This window comes from Patella vulgata, chromosome 5 (assembly GCF_932274485.2).
Source record: "Patella vulgata chromosome 5, xgPatVulg1.2, whole genome shotgun sequence".
In the NCBI taxonomy this organism is placed as follows: domain Eukaryota; kingdom Metazoa; phylum Mollusca; class Gastropoda; family Patellidae; genus Patella; species Patella vulgata.
The window spans coordinates 38,912,742-38,938,250 of NC_065883.2; the positions used below are offsets into that span (position 1 = coordinate 38,912,742).

The window sequence follows — 25,509 nt, forward strand, 5'->3', positions numbered from 1 at the left end:
TAGACCAAAAACCTTGAAAAGTGACTTGTAGAAAAGCGTCTATTTCTCTGCAACCGTACAAGTTAGAAACCATTTTCTGGTATATGTATGATCGTATGGGGTCAATCTATTTGTTGATTGGAATCAAATATCATAATTTTAAAAACATTACAAATCAGACTCATTTGAATAAAATATCTGTTTTGAAAGCTAAAAATACAGTTTTTGCCAAAATGATGTTACTTCAGGTGATAATGAAAATCTTAAATTACTTGTATGAAATTGTAAATGGCATTAGGTATCACACAGTGAAAGTTGTATGAAAATCGAATAATAATTGACACTTTTATGGACCAAAAACCTTGAAAAGTGACCTGTTGAAAATCGCCTATTTCTCCGCAACTGAACAAGTTAGAAATCTATATGACCGTATAAATTTTATTAATATGTGAATGTAAACCAAAAGTTAAAATTATTAATACATATTAAATAATTCTTGGTTGAAAAAAAAATATTGATTTTAAAAGTTAAAAATGCATTTTTTTTTTACAAAATGGCGTCACTTCCGGTGTCAATTTTAAATTTTAATCAATTTGATTCGACGCATACTTGCTTTTTGAATCAAATGGAGTCACTTTTGTGAAAATCCAATATGATTATTTTACAGGCAAAATAACGAAAACAGTGACTTATGCAAAATTGCCCATTTCTAGGTAACTGCTTATATTACAAACTAATTTTAACACACATTTTCTTCGTATGGATTATAGCTACAAGTTTATAAATGTTACGTAGAAATATATTAAAATCTGAAAAGCCTGAATGGGTTGTAAAGAGGTCAATTTTACACCTTTTTTCACCTCTTTTAGTTATATCAGTTTTTTTAAAAAATAATATTTGCTTTCGAAAAATGGTACCTAACTGTCAAAATTGTACTTTTGGTAAAATTAAGTCACTTCCGCTGCTGACAGATAACTCTGTAATTGAGACAACGGAGTATATGAACTTTGTTTTATACAAATCGAGCAATAAATAATTAATCTAGAACTGAAAAACTGAATTACCCAATGGCGGCCAAGGAAAATTACTGAGACAAAAAAATTCACATTTAAACACGATTAAAACATATTCATAAATAAAAAAGTTTTTTGTAAAACTTTAAATTATCAAATTTCGAACGACAAAAGCCATAGATGGATGTTCGAAATTGGAAAATGTGAGATAGTCATTGTCTCGGAAAAAATTCAGGGTTTCCAAAAATGTGAATTGTTTTAAAACAGGTAAAGAATTGGCGAAACCACGGCCGCTTTTTAATTTATTGCTACCGTTCAAAATTCGGTCACTTTCGGTCTGCGCAGAAGTTTCAAAAATACTTTATCAAGTAACCACCATATGGTTTCCAGATAGAAAATTCGGTTCCAGATCGATATCTGTTTCCGATCATGGAGAAATAGGCTCCTGCGGTAAATAATAATAATAATAATTAGATCTGCAAGCAGCACTGAACCGGCTTTCAGGAATCAGACAGGAAGTTTGTCATACAATAGCCTATTCATCGAGCTACCAAACGATACTTTAGATGTTTTGATGCGGTCACACCCGGCGGCGAAATCACGATTTTTGCAAGAACACCGATTTTTACTGTTTTTTTTTAAAATATCGAACATTTTTTCGACTACTTCCGGTTTACGGATCATTGTTGGGATAGATTTAACACGTTGTATGGGAACTTAAATTCCTGTATCAGAAGTTTCAGAAAGATCCATTGGACAGTTTTTAAAAGAAAGGAAAATAAGAAGATATTAAACAATATTTAGCAAATAATTGGTAGTCTGATACCAATGTGTTATCTCTCTTATACCAAAAGACCATTAGAAGAAGATATAATGATTTTTCAACTTTTTTCAAAGATTGTGGCCCTTTTTGGACCATTTATACTATATTGAGGCTTTTAAATTTGGATTCACAACCTAGACCACCGTTAGGACTCTAAGTAACATAAGTTTAAGAAAGGAAAAAAGAGAAGTTTGGGGGATGAAAGCATCTGAATAGCCCCCAAAGATGAAAATACTAGATTTTCAGCGTCCCATTATATATTGCCTAACCAGTGAATTTTTACCAATTAGATGTCACACGATCGTCCATTGTTCGGGCTATCCAATGACACTTTAGTTGTTTTGAAATCTTATGTAATAATCACTTTTTTCTCAAAATATCGGATATTTTTTCGACTACTTCCGGTTTTTGGATCATTGTCGGGGTAATTTTAACAAGTTGTTTGGTTACCTAACCTTCTGCACAAGAAGTTTCAGAAAAATCCATTCAGCTGTTTTCCAAAGAAAGAAAAATAGAAGAGCATTTTCAGTAATTTAAGGATTTTTCAACTTTTTTCCAAGATTGAGGCTCTTTTTGGACCACTTATATTATTTCAATGCTTTTATTTTTGGACTCACGCCATAGTCCACCGATAGGACTCTGAGTAAAAAAAGTTTAAGAAAGATCGTAGTTTTCGTTTTCGAGAAAATGGCGTCACAAAATGCTCCAAAACGGAAAATACTAGATTTTCGGCGTACCATAATTTTTTTTTAGCCATTTAAATCGTATCATTCAGATGTCATATGATAGTCCATTAATGGGGCTATCCAGCGATACTTTAGTTCTTTTGGTCAGCTAACATCTGATGGAGAAATCAAGTTTTTCGCAAGAGCGCTATTTTTTTAAACCCTTTTTCTTCATTTTTTAAATACTTCCGGTATGGAGATTATTGTCGGGATAGTTTTAATAACCGGATTGGCTTATCAAATAGCCACAGGGCTATGTAATGATATATTACATTGTCTGATCAGATAAAATGCCCCTGAGAAATCGTATGTTTTAAATTGCCAAAAATGCAAAAATAAACTCAATACATATTATACATCGTTAGAATTGTAATTAGATCAGCTATCTGAATGTATAATCATTTTTTGAAAATCTTTTAAAATAAAAAAATAATAGAGCATTTTCCAAAATTTAAGGATTTTTCGACTTTTTTTCGATTTTCAGTCCCTTTTATATCCTATTCCAGACATTTCAAAGTTTTATTGGGTGGCATATTTCACAAGACTAAGTTTTTGAGATAAAGGCGTCCAAAAACGCCCTAAATCAGAAAATACTTGATTTTCAGCGTGTCATATTTTGCTGCTAGGTCATACTATCAGTTTAAATTGGGCATCATACGACAGTCCATTCCCCGGGCCACTCAACGGAGGCTTAATTTGTTTAATCCATTGATATTGGACACAGAAATCGAGTTTTCCCCAAAAAACACCCATTTTTTGCGTTTTTTCCGAAATATCGGACATTATTTTGACTACTTCCGGTTTCTGGACCGTTTTTTAAATTGCTTTATCATGCGGTCTAACTATATAGCTTTATGTTCCAGGACTTTCAGAAATATCGATTTATCCTTTCCCAAAAATATAAGGGTTGAAAAATGGGCAGAAAATTCGAAAAAAATCGAAAAATAAAGGGCGATAACTCCGAGAAAAGACTCAGGGTTTCTGAAAATGTCATTTGTTTAAAAATAGGTAAAGAATTGACAAAACAACGGCTGTTTTTTTTAACTTTTTGACACCATACCAAATTCGGCCACTTCCGGTCTGCGCAGAAGTTTCAAAAATAGTTGGAGTAACCACCACATGGTTTCCCAGATCGGAATCTCTTACAGGGACTGAGAAATAAGGGTCGGCGGTAAATAATAATAATAAAAACTAGACCTGCAAGCAACACTGAACCGGCTTTCAGGAATCAGACAGGAAGTGTGTCATACAATAGCCCATTCACCGAGCTACCAAACGACACTTTAGATGTTTTGATCCGGTCACACCCGACGGTGAAATCCCGATTGTTGCAAGAGCACCGATTTTTTTACTGTCTTTTTTTTTAAATATCGAATATTTTTTTGACTACTTCCTGTTTACGGATCATTATCGGGATAGATTTAACAAGTGGTATGGGAACTTAACTTTCTGTACCAGAAGTTTCAGAAAGATCCATTTGACAGTTTTACCTCCCTTATACCATTATACAGATATAACGATTTTTCTACTTTTTTCAAAGATTGTGGCCCTTTTGGACCATTTATACTATATTGAGGCTTTTAAATTTGGATTCACACTATAGACCACCGTTAGGACTCTAAGTAACAGAAGTTTAAGAAAGGAAATAAGAGAGGTTTTCGAGATAAAAGCGTCTGAATAGGCTCCAAAAATTAAAATATTCGTAGTAGGCATTCCTTTTGGTAGCCCTTCTTGTAACTTGCTAACCTGTAGGTCCAATATTCAAACACCATTTAGTCAAGAAATATTCAAATTTTCCAGCTTGGTTCTTCTCAAAGGTTTAAGGATGATGTGTGCCAAATGATTAACGCTGTGGATGCAAGTCATTGATTGTAAATGACAAGGACTAGGGCCTGTCCTACCTTGTGGATTTCCTCCCACTGCAAACAGTTCTGTCACACAGTGAAACTGGTATGGTTTACACCCCTGTTTTTAGTGTTCAGGGCGTAGGGTTGCCTGTCCACCTTGTAGTTTTTCTCCAGGCCCTCTGGTTTCCTCCCACTGCTAAAGACCTTATAATTTTTTCCTGGTTTCCTCCCACTGCTACAGACCCAAACACACAAGTATATTATTGAAATAAAATTTAACAATAATGCCAAAGGACGTTAAACCACATTTCTTCATCAGCAAAGTCAGAATAAGAAATCGATTTTCACAATTTACTATTAAGCACCTGATATAACAAGGGTCTGTAATTGCATAAAGTCGCGTTGTCTCCGACACCCACAACCCCCAGCAATCTGTATGAGGGTTGACCACCAAAATTTCAATTAACTGAAATTCATAGCAGACTGGGATCAGAATATCATGACAGTGTTAGTGCAAAAACAAAACTTATTTACCCGTATTCTTCCGCCATAAAAGTCTCAATCTCAATCGGACACCAAACCAGGCAGAAAATAGAAATCAATACCTCGTCATCAATTCTACACCAAAATGACAATTCAGATAGGCAAGCAAAATGCCTAAATAGGAAGGAGACAAAATATATCTTAAAATAACCGGCACTACCGAGATATTGAGAGAGAGGGATGGGATTTAACGTCCACTCGACACAAACTAGGTCATTTCGGGACTAACATATGGTTTAATTTTATTTCAATAATTCGCTTGCGCGTAGGGGTCTTTAGTAGTGGGAGGAAACCCGAGGACCCGGATTCACACCCTAGACCACCATTAGGACTCTTAAGTAACACCAACAACTCCCAGCAATCTGTATTAGGGTTAACCAGGCAGAAAATAGAAATTCATTCCTCGTCATTAATTCTACACCAAAATGACAATTCAGATAGGCAAGCAAAATGGCTGAAAAGGAGGGAGACAAAATATATCTCAAAATAACCGGCACTACCGAGATATGGAGATAGAAATGGGGTTTAACGTCCACTCGACACAAACTAGGTAAAGGAAAAAAGAGAAGTTTTCGGGATGAAAGCATCTGAATAGCCCCCAAAAATGAAAATACTAGATTTTCAGCGTCCCATTATATATTGCCTAACCAGCGATTTTTTACCATTTAGATGTCATACGATCGTCCATTGTTCGGGCTATCCAATGACACTTTAGTTGTTTTGAAATCTTACGTAGTAATCACTTTTTTCGCAAGATCACCATTTTTTTACTTTTTATGGGTTTTTTTTCTCAAAATATTGGATATTTTTTCGACTACTTCCGGTTTTTGGATCATTGTCGGGATACTTTTAACAAGTTGTTTGGTTACCTAACCTTCTGTACAAGAAGTTTCAGAAATATCCATTCAGCTGTTTTCCAAAGAAAGGAAAATAGAAGAGCATTTTCAGTAATTTAAGGATTTTTCAACTTTTTTCCAAAATTGGGGCTCTTTTTGGACCACTCATATTATTTCAATGCTTTTATTTTTGGACTCACGCCATAGTCTACCGATAGGAATCGTAGTTTTCGTTTTCGAGAAAATGGCGTCTCAAAATGCTCCAAAACGGAAAATACTAGATTTTCGGCGTACCATAATTTTTTTTCTAGCCATCTAAATCGTATCATTCATATGTCACATGATTGTCCACTAATGGGGCTATCCAGCGATACTTTAGTTCTTTTGGTCTGCTAAAATCTGATGGAGAAATCAAGTTTTTCGCAAGAGCGCTATTTTTTAAACCCTTTTTCTTCATTTTTTGCATACTTCCGGTATGAAGATTATTGTCGGGATAGTTTTAATAACCGGATTGGCTTATCAAATAGCCACAGGGCTATGTAATGATATATTACATTGTCTGATCAAATAAAATGCCCCTGGGAAATCCTATGTTCAATAGTGCCAAAAATGCAAAAATGTTAATATACTATTCAAAAAAAGTAGGGGATATTTGATTTTGGGGGCATAATACTAAAATATGCAAATGACTACGAAAACAAATTTTGATATGCGTCGGCTTACCCAAAATGAAAGGTTACGTGCCCTTGGCATGCTACAGATCGGCACAACACAGTCGGTTGTGGCGCGGACGATGAATGTTTCTCAGTCTGTCATAAGCAGGCTATGGTCCAGATACCGTGATACACAATCTGTACAGGACAGACCACGCTCAGGTCGACCAAGGGCGACAACTCAAGCCCAGGATCGATTTATCCGTACCTTGGCCTTGAGAAATCGTGTCATCACAGCAAATCAGATCAGCGCGCGTCTTCAAACAGACACTGGTGTGAGAGTGAGTGGCCAGACGATTCGGAATCGACTGCATAGGGGTCACCTTCGCGCCCGACGTCCTCGCGTGATCCCTTGTTTGAGAGATCATCACATTCAGGCAAGACGTCGTTGGTGTAGGGATCGTCAACACTGGGATAATCGACGCTGGAGCAATGTGATGTTTTCAGATGAGTCAAGGTTCACTGTTGATTTTTTGGACAGACGTAGGAGGGTGTGGCGTCGTCGAAACGAGCGCTTCCAAGACGTTAACGTCATCAGACATGATCGATTTGGGGGTGGTTCTGTTATGGTGTGGGGAGGCATCACTGTTGCTGGAAGAACGGCTTTACATGTTGTTGCAGGGCGTGTTACAGGCCAGTACTACCGGGACAACATCTTGGCAGTCCATGTTGTGCCGTTCGCACGACGTCATGGCCGCCGTTTCATCTTCCAGGATGACAACGCAAGATGTCACAGGGCCAGGATCGTTACAGGTTACCCCCAACAACAGAACATCACCACATTACCTTGGCCAGCACTGAGTCCCGACCTCTCCCCCATCGAGCATGTCTGGGACATGCTTGGACAGAGGTTACGTCAACGTCAACAACGTCCTGCCAATGTCCAAGAACTTGCTGCTGCGTTGCAACAGGATGGGACAATCTGGACCAAAATGACCTTAGACGTCTCATTAGGAGTATGCCACGTCGGATCAATGCTTGTTTGGCAAACAGAGGAGGAATTACCCGTTACTGACTTGGTTGTGATGCTGTGGTAACTTTGCTGTTTGACCCCGGGTATCATTTTACCCTTATAATGGTCAGTCTGTGCCTTACTTAGTCTAACGATCATTTGGAATAAATCGATGAATGTGAACTTCATTTCATTTTGTCATTTGTTTCTTCGTCAGTTTCATTAGGTGACTTTAATAACACTTAAAAATCAAATATCCCCTACTTTTTTGGAATAGTATATATTGAAAATTAAATTTAAATATTTAAATACATATTATACATCGTTAGAATTGTAATTAGGCCAGCTATCTAAATATGTAACTGTTTTGTAAAAATTTGTTTAAATAATAAAGTAATACAGCATTTTCCAAAATTTCACGATTTTTTTAACTTTTTTCGATTTTCAGTACGTTATTTTACCTACTCCAGACATTTCAATGTCTTATTGGATGGATTCATGCACAAGACTACCAGAGGGACTCTCGATAGGGAAAGTTTAACAAAAATCCTTTGAGCAGTTTTCGAGATACAGGCGTCCAAAAACGCTCCAAATCAGAAAATACTTGATTTTCAGCATGTCATATTTTGCTGCTTTGTCATACTATCGTTATAAATTGGGCATCATACGATTGTCCATTCCCCGGGCCACTCAACGGAAGCTTAATTTGTTTAATCCATTGATATTGGACACAGAAATCGAGTTTTTCCCCAAAACACCCAATTTTTGCGGTTTTTTTTCGAAATATCGGACATTATTTCGAAAGTTATATTACTGGAATCGGATTGCCTTCAGGTATCCAAAAATATAGATCAAATTTGAAAATTTTGAAAAATTACAAAAATTGTCTCCTAAACAACGTAATTTCAAATTTCGAACGACAAAAGCCATAGATGAATGTTCGAAATTGAAAAATATGAGATAGCCATTGTCTCGGAAAAGATTCAGGCTTTCCAAAAATGTGAATTGTTTTAAAATAGGTAAAGAATTGGCGAAACCACGGCCGCTTTTTGATTTATTGCTACCGTTCAAAATTCGGCCACTTCCGGTCTGCGCAGAAGTTTCAAAAATACTTGATCAAGTAACCACCACATGGTTTCCCGAGAGAAAATTAAACCCCAGATCGATATCTGTTTTCGATCATGGAGAAATAGGCTCCCGCGGTAAATAATAATAATAATTTTAGTAATCTCAATAGGCTTTCAGACGAAAGTCTGAAAGCCTAATAATAATAATAATTTTAGTAATCTCAATAGGCTTTCAGACAAAAGTCTGAAAGCCTAATAATAATAATTTTAGTAATCCCAATAATCTGAAAGCCTAATAATAATAATTTTAGTAATCTCAATAGTCTTTCAGACGAAAGTCTGAAAGCCTAATAATAATAATTTTAGTAATCCCAATAATCTGAAAGCCTAATAATAATAATTTTAGTAATCTCAATAAGTCTGAAAGCCTAATAATAATTTTAGTAAAAACAATAGTCTTTCAGACAAAAGTTTGAAAGCCTAATAATAATAATCATAATTTTAGTAAAAATAATAAAAAAGCCTAACTAGATCTGCTAAGCAGATATGAAAGCTGTCATATTCACAATCACTTCCTGTCACATGTCAAGGGTCATATAAAGAATCTCAACAAGATAAAAAAAACCCCAATTAAAATCGGTCAAAAACTCGCGAAGTTAATGCTATTTTTCACTCGTAAACAACTCTGTTGGCACGAAAAACGTCAAAGGCAAAATTCGAAATTGTGACATTTTCAAATACCATAAATTGGACCCTGATCCCGGCTATTCAGAAATGTATTCATTTTCGAAATAGGAGACGTATTCTCCAAACTACGGCCTATTGTCTCTCATTTTCATGTCCGTTATCGTCGGTTTTTCACTTTTTCTCATATTCAGTTCAAAATGGTGACCATCAATAAAATTGACCTAAATCAAAATTCTAATCCGATAGATTTTTAGGCATTCCTTCAAGGATTCAGAAAATGTAACTCCCATGTCTAGCCGTAAATTGACGAACGGCAGGAACCGTGTCAAGAACAAACGACCTGAACGAATGCAGGTATCGCCTTGAAATTTTCAGGGCACCTAGGTACCAACGTGAAACGTTCCTCGCCGGAATTTGGTAGTCATGGTACCTTTGGTTCCAGCGTGGCGCATGTGCGAAGTCAAAAGAAGTTGCGGTGGATTTTTGGGTAAATTTCGGTGTGGTTTGGTGGTTTCGTGGATGTAAGATGGCGGCCATAATACAATAACAAGTGTTGAAGAATTTTTGCAACCGGGGTTGATTTTCACTGCACAGGCATCGTTCCGGTGGTCTGATTGCCTTCAAATTTGCACAGAATGTACCTTGGTATTCTAACTATCACATATTAAAAATAGAAGAGTGTGGGATTCCGAGAACGTTGAAAATAAATTCGAAGCCCACCCCCACCCATCAATGTTTTTTTGCTTAAAAAATTGCCGTATTTTATCGATTTTTTATTGTTCTTGATATCTGAGCATTTTCTCCTTTTAATATGTGATAAATATCATCGCGGCGCAGAAATTCCAGAGATTTTGACCACCGGAAGGATGCCTCGGCAGTCAAAAAGGTCAAAATAGGCGATTTAGGATTTTAGTGTCGCAAACATCGTTCCGGTCATTTTTTAAAAAAAATGTCTTTTAAGGATAATGTGTATATCACATACGGAAGAGGCGATAAAATCCCTTTGCATTTGCAATTTCAAAATTAATTAAAACTAATATTAAATTCCGAAAATCGTTTTTTTTTTTTACTAAAACTCTTCTTTTTTTAATCGGATCAAAATGGGAGTAAAGCACAGAGTCCGGGGTGGTAATGGGCGTATTGTGTAAAAATTTCATGGTTTTCGGACAATCGGTACCGGTGTCATGGCGAAATTCGACTTTTTTCCCCTTATAGAAGCCGTAAAAGTGACCTGGAGCCGTGCCAAGAACAAACGACTTGAAGGAATGCAGGTATCGCCTTGAAATTTCCGGGGCACCTAGGTACCAACGTGAAAAGTTCCTCGCCGGAATTTGGTAGTCATGGTACCTTTGGTTCCAGCGTAGCGCATGCGCGAAGTCAAAAGCAGCTAAATACGTTGTTATTGTGGATTTTTTAAAACAAAAATGGTCCTATCTCTTCGAAACTTCGGCTACCCCCCCCCCCCCATTTCCGACCTCGGGGCATCCAAAAATGGTCTCAAAATTAAAATCGAACACCTAGTTCCATCTCTATTTATTGTTTAACTTTATGTACCCCCGGGAAAATGGCCACCACTTGCCCCCCATGGGTCGGGCCCTAAAATTTATTTTTTGGCATTGTGCTTGGGACCATAGGCCAGGTACCCGGTGAGTGTCAAGTTGGTGTGCACGAAAGTGAGATGTGCGCGCGCGTACACTTGAAAACATCCTTGTCGGCACGGAAAACATCAGAGGCGAAATTCGAATTGTTAAAATATTCAAATACCAAACATTCGACCATGAGCCGGGCTATCCTAAAATGTATTAATTTCGGTAATAGGAGACAGATTCTTTAAGCCACGACCAATAGTGTATGTTTTCAAGCCCATTAATGTGGATTTTTCACTAATTTTCATTTTCAATTCAAAATGGCGTCCATTATTTGCCAGAAATATAAAATTTTAATTCCTACATTTTGTAGGCTTCCCTTCAAGGAAGCCTAATAATAATCATAATAATAATAATAATTTTAGTAATTTTAATAACCTTTCAGACGAAATTCTGAATGCCTTATAATAATAATAATAATAATTTTAGTAATCTCAATAGGCTTTCAGACAAAAGTCTGAAAGCCTAATAATAGTAAGAATAATAATTTTAACAAACACAATAGTGTTTCACACAAGCTACGCAGTGTGAAACCCTAATAATAGTATGATAAATGCTTGTTACTTACCGGCTGTTTGTGCTTTTACCAATTTATCTTGTACTCTTTTTGCCAAAGCCATACACAAACAAATAAGGTTATTCTTTTGCAAATAATGCAAACTTTCGGTAAAATGGATTTTCTCTTCTGGTGAAATTGTATCTGCTTGTTTCTAAACATCACTTTCTTCAACAGTTTTGGAATCGTGATAAAGTTTCATACACCGTTTCTCTTAATTTGTCCGTAAACGTTTGTAACGTGGGATGTAATACACCAGTGACAGTGTTTTGTCTGCATATTCATCAATCCTGGAGTTCTTTGTCAAATCGTGGGGGGTCACGGTGGCTAAGTGGGTAAGTGGGTAAGACGCTGGCTCGCTAGCCTGGAGGTCGAGTGTTCGATCCCTGCATTGGCCGAGAAAGTTCACCCAGATTTTCCAGCGTGCCCCCCCCCCCCGTCAGTGATGCAGGACGGAGGGCCTGACAAGTGTAGCTCTCTAGTCATTCGGATGGTATGTAAAACCTTCGTCCCTTCGTCCCGCGTACACATTGTTGTGCACGTAAAAGATCCCTTGACAGATGGAATTCTATATAAGAGTAGGCCGTAGTGCCGCTGTCCGAGCAAAATTTCCCTCATAGCACACTGTATGGTGTATGCCCGTCTTCATGGCGTATGCCCGTCTTCATGATTGTCGAGATAAATAGAGCTTACTAGATACCGCCTGTCGCCAAATCACTAGTTTATCCGACCAAAGAGGAAAGTGTCAAACGGACGGAGTGAGTGAATCAAAGTGAATGAATATTTTCGCCACGATATTTTGTGAAATAGAGCGGAATTGTTTATAGTAGGTTTACAGCAGGATGGGCTTGGTAAGAAATCACTCAGACTCTACAACATGGAAGTCTATGACTGAGTGGGGATGTGGGATTTAATCACCGTAGAAGGTATTGATTACCGAAACGTATCACAAGTTAATTCTTTTTTATTTTCCAAAATTATTTGGGGGGGGGGGGCAAACAGAGGGCCCCATTGCATCAGACCTTCCGTTCCAGAGTTATGCCCCCTGCCTTTCACGCAAAATGTGTAATATGTGCAAAGTTTGTGGACATTCCGGAGGCGACAATTTTTATCCGATTCAGATTAAACTTAAACATACTGAGCGATGGGCGGCACAAACAGGGCACATAAATAATAATCGAAGGCATTCTCTGGAAATCTAGAGAAGGGGCTCTTCGAGAATGTTTAAATATACATTATGCAAGAGCTAAATCTGCCTATTGCAGGTCTTTCTTTAGGCCTGAAATGTTATTTGAATTTTTAATTAAACATTAATTAACTTATCCAGACCATAATCAACCCTCGATGTCATCGCTAGCCTGTGATATTTACTGGATTAATTATGATCGAGGCTAGGCCGAAAATTCAATCGCTCTATTCTCGGCTCAGAGTGGAACAATTTGACTGAACTTTTCAGCAAATTCCGTTTACATTATCTAGTTTTTAACTATTATAGTGAGAACTGCCAGCTCTTTATCTAATCTCCCATAACGTATCTTTAACATAAATGTTAAACCCTCTAGAGCCCACAATGTTCCAATTTAGATAAAACTTAAAATACGAATTCGACTTTGAGATCATGATATGTGTTCAGTTAATTATGTTGTTGTGCCCACGCTTAACAATACATTCCGATATATTGATGCCATAATTGTGAATAATGCAGACTATTACATAAAGAAACATTCTTACTGCAAATATATCAGCAAAATTTACAGGCCAGATGAAAGACAACACCTATATATGTGTTATTATTATTGCTACATTTATTACTTTTAAGTAATAATAATAACCATTGACCAACCCCTATCATATTTCATTTGCAATCTATAGAGTATGTTTAGTTTGGCTCTCCACATTTATTGTAATCGTATTAAAATATGTTGTAAATTTATTATTATCTTAAGACTTGTTATTTTTGAACTTGTGTAAAACTTGACTAACGTTTATTGACGTCAATAAGTATATAAAAGATATATACTACCGACCTGGGGCTTTCCCCCTTTTATTCATTGAAGCCAATGCGTTATAATCTCAGATGTGTGGTCTTTTATATGCCTAATCTACCTGTACAAAAATGACAAGATTAAACATGGTTAATTTTAGTGTTAATTTGTCCTTCTCGTATTTATTGAATGACTGTGTCGAAGAGAAAACTTTAATTAAAGGGGCATTAGGTAAGATTAGATAGAGAGCTGACAGCTCTCCCTATAATAGTTAAAAAAAGACAATGAAAACAGAATATATGCTGAAAATTTCAGTCAAATTGCTTCTCTCTGAACCGAGATATTAGCGATTCAATTATAGGCTAGCCTCGATCGTCATTGCTAACGTTAGTACGATAATAAACAAAGTCTCGAATATCCATTTTTACGTTAAATTATCCATCACAAAATGTATTCAAATCCACTAAATATCACAGACTAACGATGGCATCGAGAGTTGATTATGGTCTGGATACGTTAATTGATATGTCTAATTAATAATTTAGATAACATTTCAGGCCTAAGGAAAGACCTGCAATAGGTAGATTTAGCTCTTATACATAATGCATTTGTAAGACCCTGGGTGTGTCATTTATTTATTTCACTAAAGGCAACATAACACTGTAGGAAATTTAACTGAATGTATACTGATGTCCCAAAAATAGTATACACACTAAAAGTATGACTAAGTTCTGTGTAGATTTAAAACATTTGATAAAGCATTACTGAGTTTGTCTCTTGCGTCCAAACTCAACATTTCTAAGCAAAATAAAAATGTGAAACAAATTGATATTCTACCCAAATACCGTATACCATGAAATTGTACGCGAAAGGGGAGATAAATCTATAATTTGATTCCAGGCGTGAATAATATTTTGTATGTGTTGAAACATGATCTAATGAAAAGAACTACGACTATATTTTCTATTGAAAATAACAAACGAGGTTATAGAAAAGGGCAACGATCGCTTTTATTGATATACCTACACAGCCCTCAGACAACAAGGTACGCATTTCAATTCGCCATTTTAGATTTCACATCGTTCCACTATGGAGATTCTAAATTTGATAAAATTTGCGGATATTTGTAAATGGACTAACTCTTAATTCATATTATATTAAGTGAATTTGACACTTTTATTAGAGTAGAGGGACAGATGAAAATTGTTTACGATTTTCTGTGATTTAAGGAAGTAAACTCATTATTTTGAGGGGGTTTTTTTTAGGTAAGATCATTTTTTTTCAAATTTGAATTTTTATTTCACGAATGTTTGTCTTAGACATGATATTTATCACATCGACAGCAATCTTTTATTTCTTTATTGGCCTGTTTTTGTTTTGTTGTTTTTTTTGTTTTGTTTTTTTTAAATCGTCGTAGGTGATTTAAAATATCATGCCACACAGGTGTTACATTTTAAAATTTTATTTTACTTTGCTCTATGACGCAAAATTAATGTGATGTTGTAAAGTGTATATATACTCCATTTTGTTTATAACTGTAACGAGACTGTAATTTTCCACGAAACATTGTGTCGGGTTTCTAAGATACCGTTATGCCATAGCCTGGAATGTCGTTGTTTGGTCTGTGTTTTGCCAATCGTAACAACAAATGGTTACCAAAATACACAAAACACACACGTCATGTCTTACGCCATTTTTCTCTCTGTGATCTTCAGTTTTTGTATCAGGTATATTAAGTTTCTTTATAGAAAATAAAAGAGGAACCATCTGGAATAATAATAATGATATACTGGTAAAGGGGTATAGCAGCACCCCTCAGGCGCTAGTCAAGAGATGGGATGGGTGGGTGGGTGTGTCGGAGGGGTGGGGCTCTCTTGCGCGAGCAGAGCATATTTGTTTCTTCTTACAAGCTCGCAAACCATTTCCGCCAGTTTGGCCTCACTCCACTCAAGCCGGACTTGAAGTTGTCTCTACCCCCCTCCCACACACACACACACACACACTAACACACCGCTCAAATTCTTAAACTCTTGAATACGCCCCTGACCCTAACCCCCTTTTCAGATCTCTACAGTACCAATACCAGTACAGTACCGTCTAAAGCAAATATAGGATGTAGGATGTAAAACCGGATTTCATGTCAAAACTTAAATATTGTTGCTTTGAAAATATGATTGATTTAAAGGGACAATAACACTCTTGCTGGCTTGAAAGATCCAGAAAATAAATAATATCTCTATCTAAGTACTAGATGTTTAAGTGTCCTACCTGTTGTGGAAATTATCCATTACATCCAATTTTACTCGAAAATATTTTTAAATCAAAGTTTCATTTGAAAAGGTTTACGTTAGACGTTTCAAACCATTATGTTAAATTTTTCAAAATTTTTAAATAAGGTGTGTTAAGATGAAATTTGTATCATCAATTAATTGAAATATTCTAAATAGTACAATTTGTTGACCAGAATAAAGATTGGGACATATTATTCAGTTACAACAAGAGTGGTATTGAGCCTTTAAAATATGGACAACAGGAAAAAGAGAGTTGAGGTAATTTTAGTAAAACGTTATTAGTATTTGAGTTTGAGATTGAATATCTGTCACTCTGTTGGATTTACCATAGAAACACAAAATACATATTCTGATATCTTAGTCATCTAAAGCCAATATGGAGTTTTACCAAGTGTCAGATTATCTATACGGAGGAGAGCTATCAAACGAATTGAAATTACTTGCCTTCACAACGAAGATGGTAGTTGCTAGTGGAGCAAAATTATCTTTTGCTCCACCACCTCACCCTACACCCCCCTACAACGCGTTACGATCCGTAGGACTACATAGCGATTCAAACTTGTTCACAACATCTACCACTTGATGATAACGTAACATTCCGTGTAATCTTATGCCAATAATGGTGTGAAATAAAATGAAATACAAGATGTCAATAATGGTGTGAAATAAGATGAAATACAAGACCAATTTAAACTTTGAATGCATTTTGATAAAGACTGTACCGTGCGATATGGAACTGGTTCGTCCAAAGCAAATACGTTTAAATATACTTTTCTTTTGAAGGACCAGTACTAGGAAGAAATATTTTGCTATAAATTGAAAATGTAGGAACATCAATAAAAATGTTCTAATTAGTTGTAATATAGGTGTAATATATACAATAAATCTATATAATATATACGTTTATAGGTAACCTTACATGTTAAATGTTTGTTAACAGCATATATGATTTAGTTAATGTGCTTTAAGCGCTATTGGTGACAAATACACTCTTTGTAAACAAGTAGAAACCATGCACAAACTAAGTGAATATCAATCGCATTCCCCATAATACACCAGCAAATGTTTGCTTCATAGCAATTCTATTAAATAATGATTTCTTTCATTGGATGTTGACAATGGCAATGGTCGCTTGTTCAAAAGGTAAAGGTGTGTTTCAATAAAAACACATTCATATATTTATTAATAGTATTGTGTTCTGTTATTTGTGTCGTTATGACGATTTTCTTGTTTATAGTAGTCAGGCACAAACCAACTCAATCTAATACTTGTGCGTGAAGAAGAATCTATTTTTGTGGAGAACACGTAGAAAACGGTTTAATTATGTGAGAAAACCAAACCGTAAATAGGTGGGTTAACTGATGTAAGATATAAAGTTACAAAACATGCTGGAAATAAAACAATTGTGAATTGGAATTTCTTGCATGATCATTTAACAGGACTTGTTCGTCACCCTGGTACTTGTCTACTGAATATACTTGAACAAATAATTTTCATTAAAGAAACAAAGTGCTTTAAAATTGTAGACTTCAGTTAAAATTTTGGAGTGTTGATTTGTTGGGGTTTATCTTGGAGGTATTTTCATTCTATATGTGAAAAAAAGTTCAGCACTTAATTTTATCCTAAATGAACTGGTAATATATTAATGTCAGTCCACTTTCCGATTTCTGTGTAGTTATATATATTTCACGTTGTTATTTCAGATAAAAAAAATATTTAGTTCACGAATACTAGAAACTGTTAAAAATGATTGAAACTATGTTGTAAATTATACAGTACTTTACCAATTGCTAGTTTCTATAAACGAAACAAAGCACCACTATTTTGACATATTTTTAAAAGCCTGGTGGACTAATTCCTTACAATCTAATTATCTTATTTTATATATTATTTATATTTACAGAAAATAGCTAATGAACGAGATAAATTAGACAGAAGACCAGAAACAGTATCTAGTAAGTTTTAAGTTTGAACTTCTGATGATAAAGCTAACACTAGACACGAATTTGGCTATTCTTATCAAAATTACACAAGTTCTACTGTAACCCTTCGCCCTTTTTGCCTTGGTGTTATCGGCTTTCGCATGCATTCTTGCCTTCACTTGATGAAAATGCAAGCAAACTATTTTTTGATATTTTCAACAAAACCGGTGTCTGTACGCCGCCATTCTCATCAATACGAACACGAAAATTAATACGTGACTTCATCCTGTAACCTGTGTTCGTCGAATACAGTTTTCTCGAAATTCAAAGTATACCACGAGAAACATGTTCGTATAGTATACACACCTACGTGAATCCAGCGACATATGCGTAACATTTTCTACGCGCGAACAGGGATGACGTCACAAGTACACATAAATTTATACCGATGCGAAAACTGTATTCGACGGACATGGATTACGGGATGACGTCACACGTGCACATAATTAAAATTTATATGACGTGTTCGTTTTGGTACCTAGGGACCTATTTCAACATTTTAGTTACTATGATTAAAGTGACATAGTAAACATCGTGTAGATTGTGTGTGGTTTAAGTTAGAGAGAAATGGAGTTTAACGTCCACTCGACACAAACTAGGTCATTTCGGGACTAACATAGGGTTCAATTTTATTTTAATAATTCGTTTGTGCGTAGGGGTCTTTAGCAGTGGGGGGAATCCGGAGGACCCAGAGATAACCCATGAGGTTGGACAAGCAACCCTACTTCTTGTCACGTGTAAGCGGAGAATCGAAACCACTCACTGGATTTAATGACAGACCTTATGATCCAACGCGTGCGCGTTAAACATTTGGCCCCACCCCCACCCCACCCCCCTTTAAGCCGGATATAGATAACAATGCACCTAGAACAAACTGCAACATAAATCATTTCTTTGGGAACTATTCAGATATGGTCTCTAGCACTCCCATAACGAAAGCGGCCATTATCGGTCTTGGGGAAGTGATAAGTGATGCCTTTGAAGATGTGGACGATATTTCTATTTTTGATCTCATAAGCTGACACTGGCAACATCAGATGTGTTCTATTTCATTGATATCTCTATATTTCTATATTTTGTTTTCATATTTTAAATAGGTAGACTATCCGTATCGGCTTTTATTAGGTGGATATAGATGAAATGAAATGAAATGGGGTTAATGTCCTACTGTTCTGCTCCGACTGGGCTAATGAAGACTGGCATACGCCATACAGTGTGCTATGAGGGAAATTTTGCCCTGACAGCGGCACTACGGCCTACTCTTTCATCGAATTCCAACTGCGAAGTGAACTTCGTGCACGCCAATGTGTACACGGGATCTCGGTTTTTCGTGCCATCCGAGAGACTATACATTGTCCCTTGCCAGGCCCTATATCCGGCACCACTGACAAGGGGGGTGGGGTCACACGGGAAACTCCCGATGAACTTTCTCGGCCAACGTAGGGATCGAACACGGAAACCCCAGGAAAGCGAGCCAACGTCTCACTCACTGAGCCATCGTGGCCCCCTGCTACAGATGAACGATGACATAAAGTTTCAGTTTGGGTGAAGATGTGTTCTTTTATACAAATTGTGCAGCGGTTCGTTGTTTCCAGCAGTTTTCCGAGCGCAGTTACAATAAAATTTGATAAAGACGTCAGAAGATTTCGGAGATTTTCTGGACAACTGGCGGCCATCTTGGATTTATGATAATTATGCAAATTTCCTTAATATCGATAATGGCCGCTTTTGTTATGGGAGTACTAGAGACCATACCTGAACAGTTCCCAAAGAAATGCTCTCTGTTGCCGTCTGTTCTAGCCTCCCCCTCCCCTCCACCTCTCATATTGTTATATCTACCCATCTACAAAAGGCGCATTGACGAATACTGTTTTCCTCAAACTGCCTAATCAAATTAAGTTTGTGTTCTGGGCTGAGCGATCTACTGAGCGATGGGGGGGGGGGGGGGGGGCACAAACAGGGCACATAAATAATAATCGAAGGCATTCTCTGGAAATCTGGAGAAGGGGCTTTGCAAGAGTGTTTAAACATACATTATGCAAGAGCTAAATCTGCCTATTGCAGGTCTTTCTTTAGACCTGAAATGTTATCTAAATTATTAATTAGACATTAATTAACTTATCCAGACCATAATCAACTCTCGATGTCAACGCTAGCCTGCGATATTTACTGGATTAGGATCTGATTTGCTGCTCAACTTTCATTCATGATTTAATCATGAAATGGATAGTCGCGACTATGTTTTTTATCGTACCAACTTTAGTAATGATGATCTAGGCTAGGCCGAAAATCCAATCGCTAAAATCTCGGTTCAGAATCAGAGAGGATCAATTTGACTGAAATTTTCAGCAAATTCCCTTTACATTGTCTAGTTTTCAACTATTATAGTGAGAACTACCAGCTCAAAATCTATTCTCCCATAATGTGTCTTTAAGGAACAATATTCTATTGACCATTAAAGTGAGGGAGCCCGTGCCCGAACTGTATATTGTAATGTTTTTATTAGCTATTGAAATATTTTAGGTAATAACGATGTAGAACATCGACTTAAACTTCAACATGCAGTACTCAGACGTCAGGAACTATTGGATAGAATTAGAGTGAGTTTTATTATTTTTCAAACCAAATATTAAACCAAATATTAAGTAATCATAATTAGTGACGTGAAGACGTTTAGTGATGCCCGGAGTCAACCCCTTGACATTGTATGCCCCCAAGACTCAAGTATAGGGCTTAGTGAGAAAGAAATATTTCCGGAATATGTGAATTACAGATGAAATAAACTTTTTATTGAGATTGAGTAAGGCAGCGATCATTTTAAATTGCAAAAAAGCTTGATTTTAATATCACTCTTAAATCTATTCGTAAGGGGAAAGTGGTCAGAGAATTTTGAAATTCGTTAAATTTATGGGATTTTTCAGTTAAATACCCCCTCGAAATACACCTCTAATATATAACCTTTGATATAGGATATTACTAAGAACCCGTCCATTATTGTATTTTCAGCAAGAACAATTAAACAGACCTAGAACAGAAAGTCCTCGTAGAAGATTTACACCTTCACCTATATTACTCCCCCCTCCTTCACGAAGATCTTTACCTGATCTGAGTAGGAGTATTGTTATTAAAGATAATCGCGGGACGAGTAAGTATCATGTTTTTAATACGAAAGACCATTAGGGTCTATCAAATATAATAACAAGATGGTTATATAAAATGGCCATCTTGTAATAACGAGATAGCTATCTTGTAATAACACAATCATCAGAATGTTTTTTTTTTTTCATTTGATTGACCCTAATGGTCTTCCGTAGATTAGCATTGATATCACCCCCATTATTCGAAGATTAGTGCATTATAATAGTCAGTACAGACTTAATGAGTACAATAAAGCCAATCAGACTTTGGAATTTGATCACATCAACGGATTAGCTGGTGTAATCCTTTTCAAAAAGCGGTTATCAAGAAACTGATTCTTGCGAAGTGAGTTAAAAGAAATCTACTTGTAAACTTTTAGTAGAATTAACACAGCCTCTAGGTCTTGGGATATTATACCATAGCATATAAATTTAAATGGCAATTCGTCTAGTATTTAAACCCAAGAAATGCTATGGCTGTACATATATATTTATATCAACGTTTTCTCTTATTACAGACAATATGTCCCAAGTGAGACATGTAATAGAACACAGAGGCCACGATTCCTTCAGACCCTACCACTTACCACCAATTCAACAACCTTATATTGGAGCACCGCCTATAGCAGCAGCACCCCCTGCAATCATGGCACCACCACCACAACAGGTTTTTCAACAGCCAGCTCCTCAAATGATACAACAACCCGCACAACAGATTATACAAGCACCACCAGCGCCACAGTTTTTACAAGCACCACCGCCACATATAATACAAGCACCACCTGTAGTACAATCAATGCCCGCGGTTCACACATCACCTATAATAAATCATGTGGAACCTATACACAACCATGGACAAAAAAATACTTGGTTTAATAAAGGAGGTGAGTGATGTACATTTAAGAAATAACTCCACTAGAGGAGTTGTTTATTGAAATTCTGATTGTCAAATGATACATAGTCATGAATGATATGGGGGTTTAACGTCATATTGTTCTGCACCAAGACGAACAGTGTGTTATGAGAGAGGTTTTGCCCCAACAGCAATTTTCGATCCATCCTATCTAGAGAAGCCTTCCCAAACCCTGCCCTATACATACCCAATCACACACGTTCACGCACACTTTTCAAATACCCTGTACCTATATACCTGTTTATTTAAGATTTTATGGATATGATGATGATGCAGAATGCACAGATGCACCATATGGCTATGCAACAATTAATGATAAATAGTTTAGGCGGCGGTAGACCAGCTGGTATGGGCGGCGGTGAAGTAAGTTAAGCTTTCTTATTTTACTGAACAAAAATATTAAATATCACGACAAAGATAATATTACCTGAACAACTATGAATAGAAATTTTGGAAAATGACAGAATCCTTCACGATATATCAAATTTTTGTACTTTTGTTATTTTTAGCGCCAATCGGTACAACATCATCACTATCCCCAATCAGCCCCTGCGGCTCCACAGATGTATCATCATCAATTGCCACAGATGGGTTATGGAATGGACATGTGAGTATATATTACATTTGAACATCATGAAATTTGAAATGTGTAGTCTTAATCGATGGGTACGTCGATGTCACCCAACTCTATGTTGCTGTTAATGGGGCTTCTCGATCTGTTAGGATAAAAGTGCAACCCATAACTGCATAATATCAGGGAACTCATTCAAATTAGGATACATGTATCAAAATTAGCACAAATACTCATCGGGGACCATAGAAAAGGTGCATCAGCCATTCGAAAACCAAAGATGGCGGTCATTGTTAAGCTGGTCGACTTCCGGGCAACGAAATATTTTTCCATTTTTTGCGATAGAATCAGACCAAACTGTCATATTTTATTGATCCGTAACAAAGATTTTACGTTTCCTATAAATCAGACAAAAATTATGTCCTCTTGAGGGACCACAAACTTTATTCAGCTAACTTTCTGAGTAACAGACAAGGAACATAACCCAAGATCTTTGCTGTCCGAAGCGCACAAAAATCAAACCCATATTAGAACAGACCTGTTGGAAATAAACATACATTTTAAGTTTCATCAAAATCGGATAAAAATTGTGAACTCTAGACTGTCCAAAATCAATGTGAACGGACGTCCGGTCAGATGGACATGGGCGACGATGAAAATATACAAATCCTTTCAGTGGTTGAAAAACCGTGAAAAAAAAGGATAAAATGACAGCCATCTTACATGAATATCCAAAATATCTTATCCAACCGTACAGACCTTCGCGATCTCTAAGACTAAGTAACTAAAACCTGGGAACCCCGAGAGTCTCATCTCAGTTTAGACAAAGAGCATTCTTATATATTGCCCTAACATTATGGAATAGATTTTTACATACATAAAACAAAATGTAGCCACGCTATGCAGTATTCGAGAGAATCTTAAAACAGAAATATTTAAACATGCTTATAATAATATGTAAATTCATTTGTATACATTTTATGCTGATGTATTTACTTGCATAAATGTCATTCTAAAATCAGTTCCACTGTGCCATGCAGCTACGCTACTTGAAATGTGTGGGATTTACTAACGTATTAACTTAGAGTTATTTATTATTTTTGTTTGGTGATTTTACTAATGCTTTTTTTATTATTATTTGTGACAATAGGGGTGGAGGTTATGGACGAGGTGAGTACTACTAGTAATAAAAAGTGAGTACTTTACTTTCCTTTGTGTAGACCAACATTTAAAATTACTGTATGGATTCATTTAAAGGGAAATTTTACCTGCCCTTCTTGATATAGCGGTTTATTATTCCTTTTTATTGTTACACTTTACCCTATGAACTGCCTTTTAAGGGCGTTCTGATTTTGTTTAGCGAACACAACTAAACCCCCCTTTAAGTTATTGATATATTATTACCAATGTTTTGCTTGATGTAAAAGAAATCCATACAGTATTTTTCAACACTCTTCAGTGTGTTGGTTTTGGCGTTTTGAGAGCAAACTATAACAGCAATTGTTTGAACAAAATGGGATTTTTGATAGACATGCATTTAAGATGTCCAATTATAATTACGTTTTAAAGAAAGGTTTTCCGTCCATAAACATTTCTTTTTTCAGTCATTAGACGTTATGTTAGACCAGTATTAGATAACAACAGTAAGGATATAGGGTAAATTAATGTGTACCCATAATAGATAAAAGAGTAAAGTAACAGCACCACACTCTTGCACATTACTCTTTTTAAACCTCGTACACGCCTTACATATTCCGTACAAATACCCTCAAATATTTACATTCCTATAAAATAACCTTAAGCGCATGCTCATTGTATTTATACATAGGGTTTAGCTTTCTTACTTTCTTTCACAAAAAGTATAATTTTTACTTTGTTTACCTTATTCTTGTCTGGATTCTGTTTCATCTTTGATCCCCGTTTCCTAAATTGCTTTTCATCATATACGTTAAAAACTCATACGCAACCATAACTGCATTACGTATTATATCAGTCTGTGCAATTGAGTTTATTCGCTATGGTTAAACTAATTTGTGGTTAGACATTATTGAAACTTGGTTAACTAACAGATCTTTATTAAAAGTAAAGAATGTGCTTATAAGAATGTTATAAATATTATTAGCTTCTAAAACTATACGATCAATAATTGTACTGGAAATTTCGAAATAAACGCTTTTTGAATTTTGGTGTTCTCTTTCTTTTGTTACAGTGGAATGGTCCCGTAGTAATAGTAACGTTCGGGGTGGCGGAGGAGGAGGAGCCAATTTTTATTATGATGATGGATCCAACTATTTTGTTTACCACTGACCATTGATAACGTTTACTACCATAGTGTTGTTGTATGTGTTACCATTGTGATAAACTAAAGAATGAACGATTGTTTTTGCGCATGAATGATATTTTCACATTCTCATTAAGCAGAAAAAGACTTTATATTCAGTGGTTATTTAATAGATTTTCAATTGCGAACTATGCAGTGCCAAGCTTTACTTTCCGAATTTTTAAAAAAATTACAATTTTCTTTTCTATAAGTCATTAAAAACAATTAGCAAAAAATACATCAAGAATTTCAAAGGCCAGTTATCATGACTTACCAATGCCATGACATTATTATCTAAAATATTAATTCGCATAATTAGTAATAAATAACAAATGGTTATTATTTCATTTGTATCATATTATAAATAATTTGAATTGTATTGTCTCATTTTAAATTATCAAATATATATATTATTATTTTAATGAATATATCAACCATGTTATTCTTTTAGTTTTTTCGTCTTATGACTTTTCTTTGTTGTTTTAGTATGAGATTAACGGGATCCTATATTTCGAGACATATTCCTGTAGTTTTTGTAGTGCAATAACATCAAACTAATCCAAGGAAAAATTAATTCTTATTATTTATTAATGTTTGGTTTTTATTTATTCTTACCTCGAAATGACTGAACAAAAGTAGAAGCTATCCATACCCTTCAGGCTATTCTGTGATAAAGTCCCGAATGTGACTAATTAGTTTAATTAAGTAATCTTCTATTATTGTATATATTATAACATTCGTTCAAGAATAAAAAAACTGTTTCTTTTCATAACGATTTTTGTTTTAGTTAATTATTTCATTGTGTGTAACAGTTGTTGATGCGCATGGACATATAGTTTCTCCCTTAATTTCAATCACTTTGGATTTTGCATGCCATAGTGTGCCATAAGACTGTTTGCACGTAGTGTTTATGTTTCCTTTTA

General features: G+C 35.8%; 1 protein-coding gene across 12 annotated transcripts in view; it reads left to right on the forward strand.

The window, feature by feature from the left end:
• Positions 1 to 25,509, forward strand: part of LOC126820659 (signal transducer and activator of transcription 2) — a 127,929-nt gene that overhangs the window by 20,347 nt on the left and 82,073 nt on the right. For 2 of the 12 annotated variants that reach the window (XR_007680060.2, XR_007680061.2), the window contains exons 2-8: positions 17,567 to 17,618; positions 20,169 to 20,245; positions 20,652 to 20,790; positions 21,301 to 21,666; positions 21,946 to 22,058; positions 22,205 to 22,302; positions 23,417 to 23,459. Coding sequence is in view for 10 of the 12 variants with exons in the window: in XM_050548776.2 (XP_050404733.1) it covers positions 17,567 to 17,618; positions 20,169 to 20,245; positions 20,652 to 20,790; positions 21,301 to 21,666; positions 21,946 to 22,058; positions 22,205 to 22,302; positions 23,417 to 23,436; positions 24,476 to 24,573 (963 nt within the window). In the remaining 2 variants the exon portion in view is untranslated. The other 10 variants (XM_050548767.2, XM_050548775.2, XM_050548776.2 and 7 more) reach the window with 9 other exon arrangements.